General features: G+C 33.9%; 4 protein-coding genes across 6 annotated transcripts in view; 1 reads left to right on the top strand and 3 right to left on the bottom strand.

Moving 5' to 3' along the window:
* Positions 1–1,068, bottom strand: part of ablim2 (actin binding LIM protein family, member 2) — a 98,296-nt gene extending 97,228 nt beyond the window's left edge. Inside the window, exon 1 of the transcript XR_012341425.1 lies at positions 809–1,068. The gene's annotated coding sequence lies outside the window, so the exon portion shown is untranslated. The remainder of the gene's footprint in view (positions 1–808) is intronic.
* Positions 1–19,238, top strand: part of zcchc4 (zinc finger, CCHC domain containing 4) — a 34,711-nt gene that overhangs the window by 9,855 nt on the left and 5,618 nt on the right. For 2 of the 3 annotated variants that reach the window (XM_073828074.1, XM_073828073.1), the window contains exons 1-5: positions 9,362–9,508; positions 9,596–9,714; positions 10,393–10,475; positions 11,197–11,475; positions 11,650–11,730. In XM_073828074.1, coding sequence (XP_073684175.1) covers positions 9,415–9,508; positions 9,596–9,714; positions 10,393–10,475; positions 11,197–11,475; positions 11,650–11,730 — 656 coding nt within the window. In that variant the 5' untranslated portion in view covers positions 9,362–9,414. Of the gene's footprint in view, positions 1–9,361; positions 9,509–9,595; positions 9,715–10,392; positions 10,476–11,196; positions 11,476–11,649; positions 11,731–19,238 lie in introns of those variants that run through there. The other variant, XM_073828075.1, reaches the window with a different exon arrangement.
* On the bottom strand, positions 3,723–8,936 carry cdca9 (cell division cycle associated 9). Its single transcript, XM_073827877.1, has 10 exons — positions 8,819–8,936; positions 6,611–6,742; positions 6,496–6,536; positions 6,357–6,408; positions 6,211–6,281; positions 6,085–6,134; positions 4,220–4,306; positions 4,035–4,101; positions 3,865–3,951; positions 3,723–3,773 (listed from the first exon to the last, which is right to left on the bottom strand). Exons 1-10 carry the CDS (start codon positions 8,934–8,936, stop codon positions 3,723–3,725), a joined length of 756 nt encoding a protein of 251 aa, XP_073683978.1.
* LOC141297647 (E3 ubiquitin-protein ligase TRIM62) lies at positions 11,695–19,217 on the bottom strand. The gene is made up of 7 exons (XM_073828076.1): positions 18,912–19,217; positions 18,317–18,487; positions 16,648–16,737; positions 15,725–15,955; positions 15,603–15,622; positions 15,351–15,493; positions 11,695–13,555 (listed from the first exon to the last, which is right to left on the bottom strand). Exons 2-7 carry the CDS (start codon positions 18,467–18,469, stop codon positions 12,963–12,965), a joined length of 1,230 nt encoding a protein of 409 aa, XP_073684177.1. The 5' UTR covers positions 18,470–18,487; positions 18,912–19,217; the 3' UTR covers positions 11,695–12,962.

Below are 19,238 nucleotides of genomic sequence, written 5' to 3'. Positions count from 1 at the left end.
AAAGTACAAAAGTGCAGAAGAGGTAGTCAAAAAATAAATAAATAAATATTCAGACACCAGATTAATATAATTCAGTCTTCATGCAGTGGACTACCAGTAAAAATAATAAAATGTGATTTGTCACTTTGACCTGACAGAATCAAGATTAATTTCTTGACACTGTTTAACTCTTGAGTTTGTCATATTTTATTACAATTTTCTAAATTATAGTGAATAAACTGATAATGTGAGAAGTTTTGAAGGTGTCTGAATACATTTGTTCGATCAATTATTTTATGATTATGAAGGTCATATTTTATTACCATTTTCTAAACTAGAGCAAATAAACTGATGCCTGTGTGTCTGAATAAATTTTGGTTTGACTGTAAATCATGACTATGCACAGGATTTTTGTTAATAAAATACAGCTTAAAAGCATCATTCTTATTTTGTAAGTCTTTTGGAAATCTTAACTATGATTTATAAAGAAATTGTGCCGGTTCTCAATATAAAATAAGCCCAATAGAACAATTCCCTTAATAAAACCCCTAGTAATCATTTAACTCAAGTTTTCCAACTTAAAGGGTTTGTTGTCACCAGCTACAGAACACCTAAGCACACCACACATCCCACGTAAAACAAAAGAGACAACCTCTACACACCTTTGACAGTGGTACACTACGCATTTCCATAAAACAGGGCTGCACTGCAACATAATGAGCGCTGGTGGATAGGTGGGTGGAACCAGACTACCGCGTACAGACACAGACAAATCTCGAGCTTTTAGGCAATGAGCTTAGTATACGCGACGCGCTCCCAACACACTCACCGGTGCTCATTGTTATCCAGAGGCGTTTTCAGAGTCCAATGTCATGTATGTCTCTAGAACGTCATTCACGCTGAGGCATCAACGCTCTCCATACATCTCTCAACCGCCCGGTGCACAAGTGCTCCAGCCGATGTGCTAATGAAAACGTTCGCGAAATAAGCCCTCGCACCTCCGACTGAATTAAACGCGTTGTTGTATATGCTGTAGAAACGCTAATAAATGTAGTGCGCAGCGTTGCAGGCGCATGCACGAGCGGGGTGTTGCCGTATGGCTGTGATGCGCTTGTGCGTATTTGCCTCAGCACCATTCCTACACGAGCCGCACTGTGACAGATACGTGCAGCGACAGCGGGCGGCTGGGAAATGGAGTTTATTTACGCGAATGACAGATTATCACATTTAAAGTTAACTACAGCAATAATAATCTAAATATCTTAAATATAAAAATGACTCAAACAGTAAACATCACTTTGAAGCAAAACTCAATGAGTTTCCCACTGAGTCGTCCTAAGAAAGAGCCCACTCAGATATCTGTAACAAGATATAGGCCCCAGGGGCTTTAGGTGGCCCACAGAAGCCTCCACTCAACACTTAAAAGTAATAACCACTATTAGCCAAAGCACAAACAGTTACGCACATACAATCGAAGTTTACATACACCTTGCAGAATCTGTAAAACGTACTGACCTGAATAAGATATTTTACATAAAACATATTTCATATAGTCCACAAGAGAATAGTTGAATTTATAAAAATGACCTGGTTAAAAAGTTTATATATGCTTGATGCTTAATACTGTGTTGTTAAATAGTGTTCAGTGATAGTTGTTAAGGAGTCCCTTATTTGTCCTAAACAGTTGCCCACTGTTCTTCAGAAAAGTCCTTCAGGGCCCACAAATTCTTTGGTTGTTCAGCATTTGATTATTTGAACCCTTTCCAACAATGACTGTATGATTTCGAGATCCAACTTTTCACACTGAGAGACTCATATGCAACCATTACAGAAGGTTCAAATGCTCACTGATGCTTCAGAAGGAAACACGATGATACAGAAGATACATGTTCCACTGAAGACAAGTTAAATTTAAATGCATTGTGTTTCCGTTTGAGGCATCAGTGAGTGTTTGAACCTTCTGTAATAGTTGCATATGAGTCCTTCAAGCTGTCCTCAGTGTGAAAAGATGGATCTCAAAATCATCCAGTCATTGTTGGAAAGGGTTCAAATACGAAAAATAAATGCTGAAAAACCAAAGAATTTGTGGGGCCTGAAGGATTTTTCTGAAGAACAGCAGGCAGTATAACTGTTCAGGACAAACAAGGGACTCAAAAACATAGCTGTGGATCATTCAGATAACAACAGTATCAAGAATCAAGTGTATAAACTTTTGAACAGGGTGATTTTTATAAAATGTAACTTTTTTTCCTCGTGGACTACATGTAAATTTCCCGCGAAATATCTTATTCAGGCAAGTACAAAGAAATTAAAACATGCATTTTGTATGATCTCTCTTATTTTAGTAAAATAATTAACATTTCGCAGAGTCTGCAAACAGCAAAATTCTGTAAACTTTTGACTACAACTGCATAGGGATTCTTTCAAAGCAACACTAAAGATTTTCAGATATTCATATATGAAAAGAATGTACGTTTATGGGTGAATTATAAAATGGCATTTAAATGACACCGTTTCAGTATTGCCATCCACCTTTTTCTTCAACGCGGAAGTAAGCTTATGGGTGAGACTTCCGGTTCATTATCTGCTACAGAGACATAACGAGAACAACAACAACAACGTTCAAGAAATGGTAAAACTGTTTGCACTACAAACCTGTGTGTTCATATTTAGGATAATACATTAAAAGAACATGGTAAGACACCAATTTGCAAAACTGGTGGACCAATTTGCAAAATAGGTGGACATGAATGAGACCTTAAAATCTACAAGTGGCCTGTTCTTGTGGGAAAAATATAAACTATTATACTTTATATTTTCCCATGTTTATTAGTAATCATGTGTTTGTTTTGTCATTTTTATTAGTTTTATTATCTACAGTTTATTTTAGTACATCAAGATAAACTAAATGAAAATGAGAACTTGAGCTGAAATACATTTTATATTTCAGTTCACCTTTATTTCAAGTAACAAATTTATGGTTTTAGTTTACTAACACTCTTAGTGCTAAGCAAGTGCACAATAGGATAATGTGCATAAGCAAATTAACGCCATCTAATGTTAAAAGTATGGAAGCTTGTGAGTCTTTAAAATTTATGTAAGAAATCCAACAGAAGACTGACAAATTCTAAAAAGACAGTTCACCGTCATTAATTACTCAGCCTCATGTTGTTCTAAACCTGTAAGACCTTTGTTTATCTTCAGAACACAAATAAAGACATTTAAAGGAATCTAAGAGCTATCTGACCCTGCATAAACAGCAATGCATGTTCAAGTCCCACAAAGGTAGTAAGGACATCATTAAAATAGTCCACATGACATTAGTAGCTTTAATGTTATGAAGGTTTGTTTTCTTTGCGTACAAAAAAGTGCGCTTGTAGCTTCATAAAAAGGTTAAACCTTTCTGGGGCCTTGAACGTTTTAGTTGCGTTGTTGTCTATGTAGGGTCAGAAAACGCTAGAATTTAATCAATCTCTTAATTTGTGTTCCAAAGATAAACAAAGGTCTTACAGGTTTGGAACAACATGAGGGTGAGTAAAAACACATTTTTATTTTCAGATGAACCGTCTCTCTAAAGTTGCATTACGGCTATCTTACTTGGAAAGGGGTAGAGGATAATCACATTGCATGACAGACAAAATTCTTTAAAAAATAATCACTTTATTTAATCTCTTTACAATAGTTTATTTATTTACATTTTAAAAAAATTAAAACACTAGCTCCAGCTGATGAAATTAAAAGCATCAGCTTGTGTTATTGAGCCCCGCTTTGTTACACAGATAGTCCATTAGATTCTGCAATAAAGGTCACAAATGCTTCATTACACTACATTTCAGTTTCTCTTTAAGCAGCTGCATGAAATTATGCAAGTTTTAAATTACTCACCTTGATTTTTTGCATTTGATCTAAAGCAGCATCATCAAACAACTCAACATTGATGTCATCTTTATTGTCTTCACGAAGGAACAGCGTCTTTAAAGGTGGAAAATAAACATTTGTGAATGTTATACTGAGCAAAATAAATCTTATATACGTTTATATATAAATGATCTCACTTCTCCATGGGAAGTTACTATTGTGGCTGTCGCCATCATTTCATCACCAACGGAGCGACTTGTTTGTCTGTTTAGAAAATCGATAGAAAAAAAAAAAAAAAAAAAAAAAAAAAAAAGCATTTTCAGTGACAACCCACACAAGAAACTCACTGGCAAAACCAAATAAGCAAAAAAAAAAACGTTACCTGAATTTACCCCGTAACCCAAATGCCTGATCACTAATTTTGACAACCCGTCCTTGGGTTCTTTTTGCACTGATAGTTGAGGCACACCTGTCAAAAAACAGATATAAAAAAAAAAACAAAACTATGTTTTGTTTTGGTTTGTTTTGGGGGGGGGGGGGGTAGTACTACACAATATTCACCTATAAATTACGCACATTTTTTTCCTTACAAAAACAAAAAAAAAGTAGTAAAGTATTGTGCCATCTGGTGGGGAAAAAAAGAAAATCATGTAATACTATTGTGTAACCACAACACATTTAAAAAAAGCTTTTACGTATTTAAATCTTAGATGTTTACTAAGACCCTTCTATTACCTATTGAAACCCACAAAATTATTTAAAATATCAGTATGCTTAAATATATATAATCCTATTTATTGGGTACTTTTAATTGGAAGATGGGGGTCACGAACCATAACCCCTAAATTTCAAATTACGGAAACATTGAAATTATTTTTGCCTTTTATTCCATAATATATACAAAAGCAACATTCAAAAACGTTCCTTAAAAAAAATAATTCACATCATTACCGAAACCGAATGTTTTAGTCCATTGGCTGAGACTGATTTTAACGTCACCAAACACCTTTTTCTGCAATTAAGCACTTTTTTGGGAGTTATTCCATAACATTTAGTTTTTATACGTCTACAACTGTACTAGCTAACTATGTAATGATTTCAAATTATTTAAAGGTGCCATAGAATGGAAATCTGTATTTACCTTGGAATAGTTGAATAACAGTTCTGTACATGGACATGACTTACAATGAGTCACAAACACAATTTCCTCCTCCTTATATAAATCTAGTTTTTGCAAAACACCACCGAAACTTTTGATGAAGTTCTGGTAGTGACAGCATTGTTTTTTTTTTGTTTGGGGGGGGGGGGGGGTGTTATTCCATAAAATTTAGTTATGTGTGTACAACTGTTCAGAACTGTGCTAGCTTACCACGTGCTGATTAGCATCTTTGAGATGGAGCCCAAAAATAACTAAAAATGTCACTACTGTAACAGTCACAACTGAAATGTCTTTAATGTTTCAGTAGTGACAAAAGGAACACATAGCCCTTTATTTGGGGAAAATAAACAATTTTAGTACAGTTATGCAATTAAGTATTTTAGTACAAGAGTTAAAATTCTTTGATGTGGTTACTACCGAAATATAGGATTTGTGTCAAAAATAAAGTATACTGAATTTTCAACCAAGATATTATGATTGTATTTGGTTCAATGTATATTTAAACTAATGAATCCTTAAGTTTGAAATCAGTATGATTAACTTTCTGCCTTGTACAATGAAACATTTGATTCAAAATACAACAACACACATTATCTCTAATAATAAAATAAATAATTACAAAGTAGATGTAAAATTCTAATAGGTCAATATAACCCTTCAAATTAAATTATACATTATGGTGTTTCGGTAATGACAAATTTGGGGAAAGAGGACATACGTTCCAAATCTTTCTAAAATTACAATACAAGAACTGCAAAATTACAAAAAAAAAAAAATGTATAGCTTGGATATTATTCTATTTGCACACATACAGAATTTGTGTGAAAAAAAACATTTATTTTGTTGTTTTCAATTCTGACTCTGCACCAATTCTGTAGAATGGCCCATACATAAACGGTGTATACAGCACTGTGTTGTTGTTTTTTTTAAGAAAGAAAATAAATAAATTTGGTTTTGCATTTGTATATACACATCAAAAACTAATTGTGATTTGTAGATTGTGCCGTTCCAATGAAGGAATACATTCAAACAAACTGATGTCTAAAATGACCAGGTAAAAAAAAAAAAAAATAATAATAAAAGTCTACCTTAGACTTCCAGTGCTTTTACTGTTGTGTAGGGTCTTCTTAGTGGATTTCTGTGATGACAAAGCGCATTAGTAAAACTTATATAAGGCACCCACGAAGACTACAAAACAAATGGAGGGTCAGTACCTTTGGGCCTTCAACCGGAGCAGTCTTGTTTTGACCCGATGACCTTTGTTGGCCTACTGCGGCATTCAAACCTAAAATAAATAAAAGTTAACCTTGAAGGAATGAAAGGTTACATTTAAAACATGAATTTATGAGTTGCCTTAAACCTTTTTTGCTTGGCTTTCGAGATAGGGGTTTCTGAATTTCTGGAGATGCACACTAAAAGAAGAAAACAACCACCAGAAACTAATTTAATTGTGCTGTTACCTTAAGCAAACATCAGAGGACAGCAAATCATTATTTTACCTTAAGTGCCATTGTGACCTCCCCAACAGATGTCTCATCATCTGAAAAACATCACAGATTATAGATAATAATAAAACCAGCAAAACAAGACAAACCGGTTCCGTAATTGTTGTACCATTCATTAGGTCTTTTATCAGCGTGGTGTGGAGCGACTGCGGCATTTTCATCAGCTCTATTTTGAAGACTCTGTCCACAGTGGACAGTAGTTTGTTCAGATTGGTCTCCATTTCATTTACCCGGTCCTGGGCTGTTACGGTGGAAGTAAAAGATTGGGTTAATTTTCATATACACTACACAACCAGTCAAAAGTTTTTGAACATTAAGATTTTTTTTTTTTTTTTTTTTTTTTTTTTTTTAAAGAAGTCTCTTCTGCTCACCAAGCCTGCATTTATTTGATCCAACTTACAGTAAAAACAGTAATATTTTGAAATATTTGTATGATTTAATTGAACTGCTTTCTATTTGAATATTTTAAAATGTAATTTATTCCCATAATTTCAAAGCTTAATCTTCATCACCATCATTACTCCAGTCTTCAGTGTCACATGATCCTTCAGCAAATCAGCATATTGAAATGATTTCTGTTCAAGAAATTATTATTATTATTATTACTACTATTACTATTATTAATAATAATAATAATAATAATAATAATAATAATAATATTTAAACTGTTGATTCTTCAGAATTCTTTGATGAATAGAAAGATGCTAAGATCAGCACTTATCTGAAATAAAAAGCTCTTTTAACAATATACATTTTACCATTCAAAAGTTTGCAGTCAGTGTCATTTTTTTGTTTGTTTTTTTGAAAAGATATAGAAATTAATACTTTTATTTCGCAAGGATGCTTTAAATAGATCAGAAGTGACGATAAAGACATTTATAATGTTACAAAAGATTTATATTTCAGATAAATGCTGCTCATCTGAACTTTCTATACACTGAAGAAACTTGGGAAAAAAATTCTACTAAGCGGTTTTAACACAGTCAAACCAAGATTAAATTTTTGATATTTTTTTTTTACTAGTGGGTGCAGGACACTATAGTTAATTTATGCAAGTGCGGATAGCAAAATAAAGTAAACTGTGACCAATTACACCCAAAAAAACCTTCATTCAGTGGACCTTTCCGTGTGACCTTTGTACACCACAGACTGAGCAAAAGCACTGCTTGGTAATTGGTCGACAAAGTATGATAGTTGTGTAAAAATTGTCAGTTATACCAAAGTCTCTTTAACGTATTCTATAGTCTTTGGTTATACTAACAATTATATACTAACCTCATACTAACAGTTTTTTTGGTAATTGTAATCCATTACACATGAAAGTTCTATGGAAGTTATCAGAAATTAGCAATATGAATTTGCCCTGACACAGTTCTTGTCTCTGAGTTCTTGTCATATTTTACTACCATTTTCTAAACTATAACAAATAAACTGATAATGTGAGAAACATTAAATGGGTGTCAATGGGTGGAACAATTTTGGTTTCGACTGTAATAATAATAGTAAATGATTGAGCAGCAAATCAGAATATTAGAATGTTTTCTAAAGGATCATGTGACTGAAGTAATGATGCTAAAAATCAGCTTTGAAATCACAGAAATAAATCACATTTTAACCCTTGTGCGTTCAACAAAAAAAAAAAAAAAAAAAAAAGAAAAAGTTACACATAGATGCAAAATGGACAAAAATGTCCATGCCAAAAAACTGTCATAAAAATATGATTTATTAATATTTGTTGCCACTTTCACTGATGTTGATTTTTTAACCAGCATCTATTCTATCCATAGATACCAAACATTCATTAATTTTCAGAATTGTAATCCTTTAAATGCTGGTTTGTTTGCATAATGCCACAGGTGTTTTTTTTTATTTTTATGAAAACATCAAAAATAGTAGTAATTATATACTAAATGCTGAGCAGAATTTTTTCTTTGCTTTTTAATTTATTAATTTCAAATGGCCCTGGGTTAAAAAAATTTTTTTTAGTTTTAATGGGTTTCAATGTGGACATTATTGTCTGTAAGGTCCTGAATGTGAGTACCTTTTACGGAGGGTAAAATTGATTTTTTGAAAGAAATGGTGAAATATTAAAATATCAATAAACAACTGAGCCAAACTTTATGCAGTTGACATTAACACAGGCACACTTATAACAAAAAACTACACTGAAATGGACAAAAATGTTCATAAGGTCGCAAAAATATTCAAACAGAAAGCAGTTGTTTCAAAATGTTACTGTTTTGCTGTAACGTTACTTTGGATCAAATCAAATTCATGCTTGGTGAGCAAAAGAGGCTTCAAGTATTGACTGACTTACCTTCCTTCTCAAACTGTTGTATAAACAGCTCCTTTCTCTTGGTAAGTCTGATTTTCTGGTCATAGTCGGGCAGACCATCAGAATCCTGACTGACTTTTCTAGTTCTTCGTGGAGCCATGCTAATAATAACACAAAACAGAACGTCAGATCTTATGAACAGTGCAAACCTCAAAGCAGGTGCTCGCCAATTACCTTCTTCTCTTTTAATGGCGATTGGCAAACCAATTTAAAGGCTAACTACCGCCACTAACTGGACTGGATGCGCTTAGCTCAGGTTTTCCAAAACGGTGTTCGCGCACCTCTAGAGGTTTTTAAGGGAACTGCAATGGGTTCGCGAGTTGACCAAACGCTATAAACCTACAAACAAGATAAATAATTTGAATATATAAAAAAATCTTCCTTTATGATTTAATCCACAAATATCCATTACAATATCATTCTTGTACCATTCATCCCGTTTTATTGCATTAGTAAAGAAGCGTTTATTTGACGATAGCTACGTCATAACTGTGCGACGCATTTAGTTGTTAAATGGCAGCCTCCTGTCATGCATGCGAGTGTTGTTTTGATTCTCACATGTAAGGTTTCTGGCAAATATGGGTAAAATGTTGGATAATGTCGTGGATAGTGGCGGAATCGAAGTGATTATTCAAAATGAAAGCGATAAAACAGTACCACGGTGTCCACATGGTATAAGAATAATTGTACTTTTACTGGTCAGTTTTCCTATTCTAAGATATAAATACCATATGTAATCACCGATACGTTTTTTTCCAGGACCAGCTCTGCTGTTCGAGAAAATTGGCAATGGAGAGGAGAAAGGAAGGAGATTTTACGCCTGTTCTGCTTGTCGGGACAGAAAAGACTGCAACTTTTTCCAGTGGGCAGACGAAAAGGTTAGTATATAGTATTTTTTGTTGTACCAACTGTAACAGGTTTACTTTTCAAAGTTTCTTTTATGACATACTAACAATTGTACAAGCTAACTCAAGTTTGAATAAAATAGGACGAATATATTAAATCCTGTAAAGCCTGTCAGTAAATAATAGTTATAAAAGTATAAAAATGATAGTTATAAAAGTATATTTTTACATTGATGTATGGTTTGTTAGGGCAATATTTAGTTTGAATATCTGGAATCTAAGAGTGCAAAAATTTTAAGTATTCAGTAAATCACCTTTAAAGTTGTCTAAATGAATGATTGCTAATCAAAAATTAAGTTTTGATATATTTCTGGTAGGAAATTTACAAAATATCTTCATGGAACATTTAATTGATTTTTGGCATAAAAGAAAAATCTATAATTTTGACCCATGCAATGTATTTTTGGCTATTGCTACAAATATACTCATGCTTAAGACTGGTTTTGTGGTCCAGGGTCACATATAGATACAGTAAGCTGTATAGGGTTGAAATATAAAGTTAAAAAACAACAGAATGACAGCTGAACACAAGGATGTAAAACATAATCTGTATATGCGACAAAAATTTAAACTTAATCAAAAAGCAAAAAAAAAAAAAAAAAAATGAATATTAGCATTTTATTCACTTTATGCATTTAATGTATGCTTCAGATATCTGAGGCAAGGATTCTTGCCAGAGAAGAACAGAACCGCTCCAAGATGCCTTCTTTCAGTCATCAGGAATACTGCTCTAGGTAAGTAACCTTTATTTTAAAAATTAAACCATGCTGCACTCGTCAAATAGAGGGTTTGCATTTACGTCACAGTTTGGTCAGTTACCCGGATGCAAAGCCATTTTGGCGATACACAACAGCATGGATTGTTCAGAATGTACAGATGTACTACTGAATACGTTCTACTGCTGATTTATGCTGACTAAACCAGAAAAAAATGCGTGGAAGCTGCTAAATCATAGAGAGAAAGACTTAGTAAGCAGGAAAGGGTGCAATATTTTGACAAACTAAAGTTAATAGGTGGTAAACACATGTACGAGCAGTGTTCATTAAGATTTTAGCATAATATATCTGACTGGAACTGTTAAGAACAAACACGTCAAGATTCTTGCCCCGGAAATCCTGGTTCAGTTTGGCCAACCACAAACGCCTTTTGTTCCTCAAACTGTTTTTTGCACTCTTCTCCACAATTTGTTAAAACTTTTGGCTGTCTATAGTACTCCTAATGTTCTTCCTGGTTTGACTGATAATTACAGCTCAAAACATGACAATAATTGACAATTTTTAGCAGCAGTAATTAGCGAAATATGCATGTTTTGTTCGGTTCAGTGCTGTGTCGTGAAAACCTTCTATAAGATACTGGCATGTCTGTTTATGGGAAAAGGAAATGACTAAAAAAAATGTACCTGAGATACTATGACCCACCAAATATGTTATATGTGCACTTTTGTTTCTTTTACAGATTTCGAGAGTTTGTTTCTCTCCCGCTGGAGCAGAAAAGGTTCTGTGTGGACTGTCAGCTGTTGATTCTTCCTGGAGAATGGGCAAATCATGCAAAACACAAGGCACTTTTTGAGGACGTAACAGTGCAGCGACTGAAAAAGCCCAGTCTACTGCTGTGTCCTCTAGACAACAAAAAGAGTAATGCACAATATCTGTTTGCGGACCGGAGCTGTGATTTCCTCCTGGATATGCTCTTGGGGTTAGGCTTCAAGAAAATTCTCTGTGTTGGGACACCGCGGTAAGTATGAGCAGTTACTGCTATACAAATATGTAGATTTAAAAAAATCTTAAAGTGTGTGCAGTCAGTTTCCTGTCAGTAAAACTGGCAAAATGTCCAATGTAATGTACAGTCGATAACATATCCCCACATTTTAACTTTGCAATTGAATGATTCTCTCTTATACCTTCACAGATTGCATGAGATGATTAAGTTTCGGAATATGGAGGGCAAGAGTCCTAAAGTGAAGAGTTTATTGCTGGATATTGATTACAGGTAAACACAATACAACATTATTTTTTGCAAATTCAAGGTTAAATACACACACAGTTACAGCTGGAGTCAAAAGTTTACATACACCTTGCAGAATCTGCAAAATGTTATTATTTTTTACCAAAATAAGAGGGATCATACAAAAAGCATGTTATTTTTTATTTAGTACTTACCCGAATAAGATATTTTACGCAAAAGATGTTTACATATAATCCAAAAGAGAAAATAATAGATGAATTTATAAAAATGACCCTGTTCAAAGTTTTATTCTTAGTTGATACTTCATACTGTTACCTGAATGATCCACAGCTGTTTTTTGTTTAGAGATATTTGTTTATGAGTCCTTTGTTTGTCCTGAACAGTTAAACTGTCCGATGTTCTTCAGAAAAATTCTTCAGGTCCCACAAATTCATAGTTTTTCAGCATTTTTGTGCATTTGAACCCTTTCCAACAATGATTGTATGATTTTGAGATCCATCTTTTCACACTGATGCCTTACTAGAATGTTTTCTGAATAATTTTCAATGTTAAGGTCACAGATTTTGTTCTCTGGGAAACATGTAAGCATCTTCTGTAGGTTCTGAAGGGCAGTACTAAATGGAAAAAAATGATACTTAATGATACAAAATAGGCCCACATTCTCATTCTGTTTCAAAAGTTTCCTTCTGAAGCATCAGTGACTGTTTGAACCTTCTGTAATAGTTGCATGAGTTCCTCAGTTGTCCTCAGTGTGAAAAGATGGATCTCAAAATCATAGTCATTGATGGAAAGGGTTCAAATACACAAAAATGGTGAAAAACCAAAGAATTTGTGAGACCTGAAGGAGTTTCACTGTTAGGGACTCATGAACAACTATCACTAAACAAAAAGAAACATGTGGTTCATTCAGATAACAACACAGTATTAAGAATCAAGTGTATGTAAACTTTTAAACAGGGTCATCTTTATAAATGCAACTATTATTTTCTCTTGTGGACTATATGTAAACGTCTTTTATGAATCGCATTCAGGTCAGTACTAAATACAAAATAACATTTCTTAGTTTGATAAAATATTTTACATTTTGCAGATTATGCAAGGTGTATGTAAACCTCTGACCTCAATTGTATATACATTTATTTAGCAAAGACTCGTTAAGTAAATGTTACAAAAGATTTCGGCTTTATTTAAATATTTTTATCAGAGATGAACATTTTAAGCAGCACAACTGTTTTCAATAATAATAATATTAATAATTAAAGGCTGTGATCACATATTTCCATATGATAATGGCCTTTCTCTTTGGGTGAAAAAAAGCGGAAGGCTGGGTAGAGAGGCTCAGTAAACTGATGATGTGCTCTTTCAAACACAGCCGTTTGCACTGCTGAAAACTCCTGCAGCATTCTCATAGTCTCAGCATCGTAAAACACCAAACGGCCCTTCTGATATTTTACAAACACCCCTACTTTGTTTGGTGCCGCCCGAGCTGCTGTAACTGGTAGCGCCACATGCCGATCATTGTGCCAGGCCGTAAGACGCCCATCTTGAAACTCAAGACTCCATGAACATCTGTTTCGTCCGAGTTTGGCTCCTTTGTCCCGTCCCCTTCTCTGTAGGCTGCCATAAGCCACGCCCACAGCCCATGATGGACAGCAGTGCACATTTACCTCCCAGTAGTGCTGCCCAGATTTAATAGCAACGGAGCCCATAGCACAGTAGAGCTGATCAAACCTCAGAGGGTCACTGGGAACAGAGCGGTCCTCTGAGGAAAAGCACAGGCCCCGTCCTTCTGAGGTCACCTTGATCTGTTTGTGACAAGTCTGTTTGTCAATCACCACATTAGAGGAGTCTGTCAAGATGAAATGCAAGAATATTAGAAACGGCTGATTTACTCACAACACATTCTGAACCTTTCTTGTTGCCTATTAGCTAATCATTCCAATTTAGTATGATATATAGAATATATAATACAGTCCAAAAGTTAAGAACATATAATTTTTTTTAGAGTATGCACTACTGTTCAGCAGTTTGAGATCAGTAAGAGCTCACTTAAATTCACAAAAGCTGCATTTACTTGATTAAAAATACACAAAAAACAATTGAAATATTATTACAATTAAAAAATGTAAATACGTTTTAAAATGTATTTTATTCCTGTGATGACAAAGCTACATTTTCAGCATCATTACTCCAGTTTTCAGTGTCACATGATCTTCAGAAATCATTCTAATTTACTGATTTTTTTTTTAATTATTAACAGCTTGATATTTTAGTGGAAACTGTAATAATTATTTGTTTATTTGAAAATAAATAAAAATACAGGAAAAAAAAGTCATTCAATTTTATTGCAATTTAAAATAAGTTTAAAATTACTTTAAAATAGAATTTATTTCTGTGACACAAAGCTGAATTTTCATCAGTTACTCCAGTCTTCAGTGTCACACAATCCTTCAGACATCATTAATATACTGACGACTTATCAATGTTGAAAACAGTTGTGTTGCTTAATATTTTTTTGGAATCTGTGATACTTTTTTCAGAATTCATTGATTAATAAAAAGTTAAAAAGAACAGTCTTTATTCAAAACAGCATTTGTTCTAACAATATTAGTCTTTACCTTTACTTTATTAGACTTTACCACAGATCCTTGCTGAATAAAAGTATGCTTTTTTTCGAAGAAAGAAAAAATGTAATAAACCCAAACTTCCAACGGTAGAGTATATTGTTACAAAAGACTTGTATTTGAAATAAATGCTGTTCTTTTTTAATGTTTTATTTATCAAAGAATCCTAAAAAATTATCACAAGTTCCAAAAAAATATTAGGCAGCATAAATGTTTCCAACAATGATAATAAATCAGCATATTAGAATGATTACTAAGGATCATGTGACACTGAATACTGAAGTAATGATGCTGAGAATTCAGTTATGCATCACAGGAATAAATTACATCTTAAAATATATTCACATAGAAAACTGATATTTTAAATTGAAATAATTTTTCACAATGTTACTGTTTTTTCTGTATTTTTAATCAAATATACGCAGCCTTGATGAGCAGGAAAGTCTTCTTTAAAAACAAAAAATCTTACTGATCCCAAAATTTTGAGTGGCAAAAGAGACAGACACACAGAGAGAGAGAATATATTTTGCATTAACTTGATTTATACATATTTGTGACCCTGGACCACAAAACCAGTCATAAGGTTAAATTTTGACATAAACAGATTTATACATCATATGAAAGCTCAATAAATAAGCTTTCTATTGATGTATGGTTTGTTAGGATAGGACAATATTTGGCCGAGATACATCTGTTTGAAATCAGAAATCTGAGGATGCAAAAAAATCAAAAAGACTGAGAAAATCACCTTTAAAGCTGTCCAAATTAGGTTCTTAACAATGCATATTACAAATCAAAAATTACATTTTGATATGTTTACAGTTGGAATTTTACAAAAAATCTTCATGGAACATGAACTTTACTTAATTTCTTAATGATTTTTGGCATAAAAGAAAAATCAAAAATTTTGACCCATGCAATGTATTTTTGGCTATTGCTACAAATATACCCCAGCGACTTAAGACTGGTTTTGTGGTCCAGGGTCACATTTATATATTAGGGGCTGCTAGTGTTTTGTACCCAGCAGCAGGCTCTTTCGTTGTAGCTGGGCTTTCAGATCTTTTGAGATGTTTCTAAGAACCTTCATGAGCTTATGGATCCTTTCCTCATTCATTTTGATCTCCTCTTCAGCTGGGTCCAGTTTCTTTCGACAGCTAGTCAATCTAGTTGAAGATACATTGGAATTATAAAGTTATGGCATTCATTGTAAATTGTAAATGTCCTCTATTTTTATGAATCCTCTATTCATAAAATGGAAAAACATGGCCTTACGTAAAATCCTCAGGAAATGGCTGAAAGCAGAGAACATGCAGAAGAGAATATATGTGATCCCTACATTTGTCAACAAGATTATTACAACAACATGAAATGCATGTTTCACCCTTGATGGTTACCTGCTTCATGGATTCTGCCGGGCTTTGTTGAGCTGATTGGATAGCGCTGATGTGTTTGTGCAGGAGACCAAGGTGTTGATTCCAGTCTTGAAGAATTCGGTTTAGTTTACTGCTGGTCTCCCGGCGGTCTTGCTCTATCATGTCCAGAACAGCCTTCTCATCCTCTTGCAGAGCCATGTGTAGCTCTTCAAAGCACTCCTGTACCTGCTGTTTTATCGCCTCTGAACTTGTCTTCAGCAGAGTAGCAGATGTAAGATTCATTAGTTGTTTAAAGGAATAGTTCACACAAAAAGGAAAATAAGACAGCATAGACAGCAAAGCAACTGACACGTTCAAGGCCCAGAAAGGTAGTAAAGACATTGTTAAAGTAGTCCATGTGACACAAGTGGTTAAACCTGATTTTTATGAAGCTATGAGAAATTGTTGAATAAAGTCATTATTTTTGTTTTCTTTGCGGTCAAAAAGTATTCTCGTAGCTTCATAAAATTCAGGTTTAACCACTGATGTTACATGGACTATTTTAACGATGCCCTTACTACCTTTCTGGCCCTTGAACATGTCAGTTGCGTTGCTGTCTATGCAGGGTCAGAAAGCTGTCAGATTTAATCAGAAATATCTTATATTTGTGTTCTTGAGATGAATTACAAGTCTTACGGGCTTGGAACAACATGAGGGTGAGAAATGAATGACAGAATTTTTATTTTGAGTAAACTAGCCCTTTAACATTCTTAGTAATTTACAGCAGAGTTTAGGCTTTATCACATTCAGGCAGACATTCCAAAGATAATGTAGGAACCTTTCCTGCCTCTGATCAACTTCCTTGTCTGGCTGATGCCACCAAGCCCTGCACGTCAACCTCAGTCATATAGATCACTTTTAAAAATAAAATCAACTCCCAAACAGTTTTGAAGGGTTTCACTTACATTTAGGTTTGCCTGCCGCTTTTTAATAGATTCCAGATGGGACTCTGTTCTTTTCCTCTCTTTCGTCAAGTCATCCAACCAGACTGGCAGCTGTTTACACAATTTTTATGTTTTTGAATTATTTATTAATTAATGCACACTACCGCTCAAATATTATTTATTTATTTTTATTTATTTTTTTCAGCAAGTTGCATGTTATTAAAAACGAATGCTGGATCATACAACTTGGAAGATTGAAGTAATGGCTGCTGAAAATTCAGCTTTGACATCACAGAAAAAAAAACATGTTAAAATATAATAAAATAGAAAACAGTTCTTTTAAACTGTAATAACTCTTCACATTATAATTGTTGTCACTAATAAATGCCTTGGTGAGCATAAGACCTAAAAAAAAGTAATACTTTTTTTTTAAGTAAGATTTAAAAAGTCTTACAAACCCCAAATTTTTATGCAAGTCTTAAAAATATTTTTTTCATTGTTGCAGTCTGTGAGCATTCAGGTGAAGTCAAAAGTTTACATACACCTTGCAGAATCTGCAAAATGTGAATTATTTTACCAAAATAAAAGGGATCATACAAAATGTATGTTATTTTTTTTTTATTTACTACTGACCTGAATAAGATATTTCACATACATATAGTCCACAAGAGAAAATAATAGTTGAATTTATAAAAATTACTCTTTTCAAAAGTTTACGCTTGATTATTAATACTGTGTTGTTACCTGAATGATTTACAGCTTTTTTTTTTTTTTTTAAGTAATAGTTGTTCATGAGTCACTTATTTATCCTGAACAGTTCAACTGCCTGCTGTTCTTCAGAAAAATCCCTCAGGTCCCACAAATTCTTTGGTTTTTCAGCATTTTTATGTATTTGAACCCTTTTCAACAATGACTGTTTTGTCTTGAGATCCATCTTTTGACACCGAGGATAATTACAGAAGGTTCAAACACTCACTGATGCTTCAGAAGGAAACACGATGAATTAGGAGCCAAGGGGGTGAAAACTTTTTTAATTTGAAGATCAGGGTAAGTTTAACATATTTTGTCTTCTGGGAGACATGCAAGTATCTTCTGTAGCTTCTGAAGGGCAGTACTAAAAGGGAAAATATTATATTAAGGCAAAATAGGGAAAATTTACACATCTTCCTGTTCAAAAGTTTTCACCCCCGGCTCTTAATGCATCGTGTTTCCTTCTGGAGCATCAGTGAACGTTTGAACCTTCTGTAATAGTTGCATATGAGTCCCTCAGTTGTCCGCAGTGTGAAAAGATGGATCTCAAAATCATACAGTCACTGTCGGAAAGGGTTCAAATACACAGAAATGCTGGAAAACCAAGGAATTTGTGGGATCTGAAGGATTTTTCTGAAGAACAGCAGGCAGTTTAACTGTTCAGGACCAATAAGGGATTCATGAACAACTATCACTAAAGAAACAAAAATAAGTATTATTTGTGAAGTCTTTTATGTGAAATATCTTTATTCAGGTCAGTACTAAATAAAAAATAACATGCATTTTGTATGATCCCTTTTATTTTGGTAAAATTATTTACATTTTGCAGATTCTGCAAGGTGTATGTAAACTTTTGAATTCAACTGTTTGTTTAAACTTCAACAATATTTCAACAGTATATTTCTGGCATTACTACATTCTTATGGTGACCTGTCATTACCTCTGAGGGTTTTGGAGAGATAGCTCCAGTTCTCCTGATCAGTTTTGGAGAGCGTGGAAAGGGCTGGGTAACCTGTGTCCCTGCTCGAGCCTCGCTAACCCGACAGAAGGAACTGATTTGCTCTGATAAAGGCATAAAGTCTTCCTCTGCCATTTCTCAAAGTTCTCTGAGCTAATGGGAGTTAATGTGCAGAAACATAATGATCACATTAGTAGTTTTCATTGATTATAATTGTGTCATTATGTATGGTTACAGTATCTAATGCATGAAATACAAAAAGTACAAAATGTTCTAAATTAGCTGGTTTTCTCAGAGGACATGCAAACGAGTTCCTTCTAACTTCTTGGTAATGCACAAAACATCACAGCAAGTATTTTAGTAGAATACACTGCATGCCAAAAGTTGCAAGAAAGGAACTGAACATTTAAATCGTAATCATACTTTTGAGCAGCCTGCACATACAGCTTGTGTATTAACATTGGCACATTCTCAAGTTACACAGTTCTAGCTTTAAAAAGTTATATAGAATGTAAAATAGTTGTGTTCTTTGTAAATGAAATATGCAATAAAATAACCAATAACCAAAATGACTTACTTAAGAGACTGATAAGAGAATTAGTGAATGTGTGTGATTGTTGTCCTCCTGCAAGCTCTTCTGTGTTCATCTGTGGAATGTGATGAAAAAGGTGTGCAGACACTTTTAACAAGCCAAAGCCTGCTGCATATGTATGCGTGTGTGTGCACACTTTTGCAGTGTTTATGACTGACAGGATTATGTCTGCTCAGTTCCAGACTTGTTGACCTGCAGGGTTTGGAAATAGCGAAAAAAATGTGTTTTTTTTTTTAATTTAACTCTGCTGAAATGCATGCTGACACTTGCATTACGTGCATTTTGCAACCATCAACCTCTTTGTTTTTCTGC

This window comes from Garra rufa, chromosome 22 (assembly GCF_049309525.1).
Source record: "Garra rufa chromosome 22, GarRuf1.0, whole genome shotgun sequence".
In the NCBI taxonomy this organism is placed as follows: domain Eukaryota; kingdom Metazoa; phylum Chordata; class Actinopteri; order Cypriniformes; family Cyprinidae; genus Garra; species Garra rufa.
Note: the sequence above shows the minus strand (reverse complement) of the source record. Positions and strands in the feature narration are given on the sequence as shown.

Bases quoted from the DNA above. Each gene is read 5' to 3' on its own strand.
- cdca9 (XM_073827877.1), bottom strand. From the start codon at position 8,936: ATGGCTCCACGAAGAACTAGAAAAGTCAGTCAGGATTCTGATGGTCTG. The intron at 6,282-6,356 runs GTTTAAGGCAAC...TATTTATTTTAG, and splicing joins TCGAAAGCCAAGCAAAAAAG to GTTTGAATGCCGCAGTAGGC. The intron at 6,135-6,210 runs GTACTGACCCTC...TTGTCATCACAG, and splicing joins CTCCGGTTGAAGGCCCAAAG to AAATCCACTAAGAAGACCCT.
- LOC141297647 (XM_073828076.1), bottom strand. From the start codon at position 18,469: ATGGCAGAGGAAGACTTTATGCCTTTATCAGAGCAAATCAGTTCCTTC. The intron at 16,738-18,316 runs GTAATGACAGGT...TTGTGTAAACAG, and splicing joins TCTCTCCAAAACCCTCAGAG to CTGCCAGTCTGGTTGGATGA. The intron at 15,956-16,647 runs GTAAGTGAAACC...ACTCTGCTGAAG, and splicing joins AGCGGCAGGCAAACCTAAAT to ACAAGTTCAGAGGCGATAAA.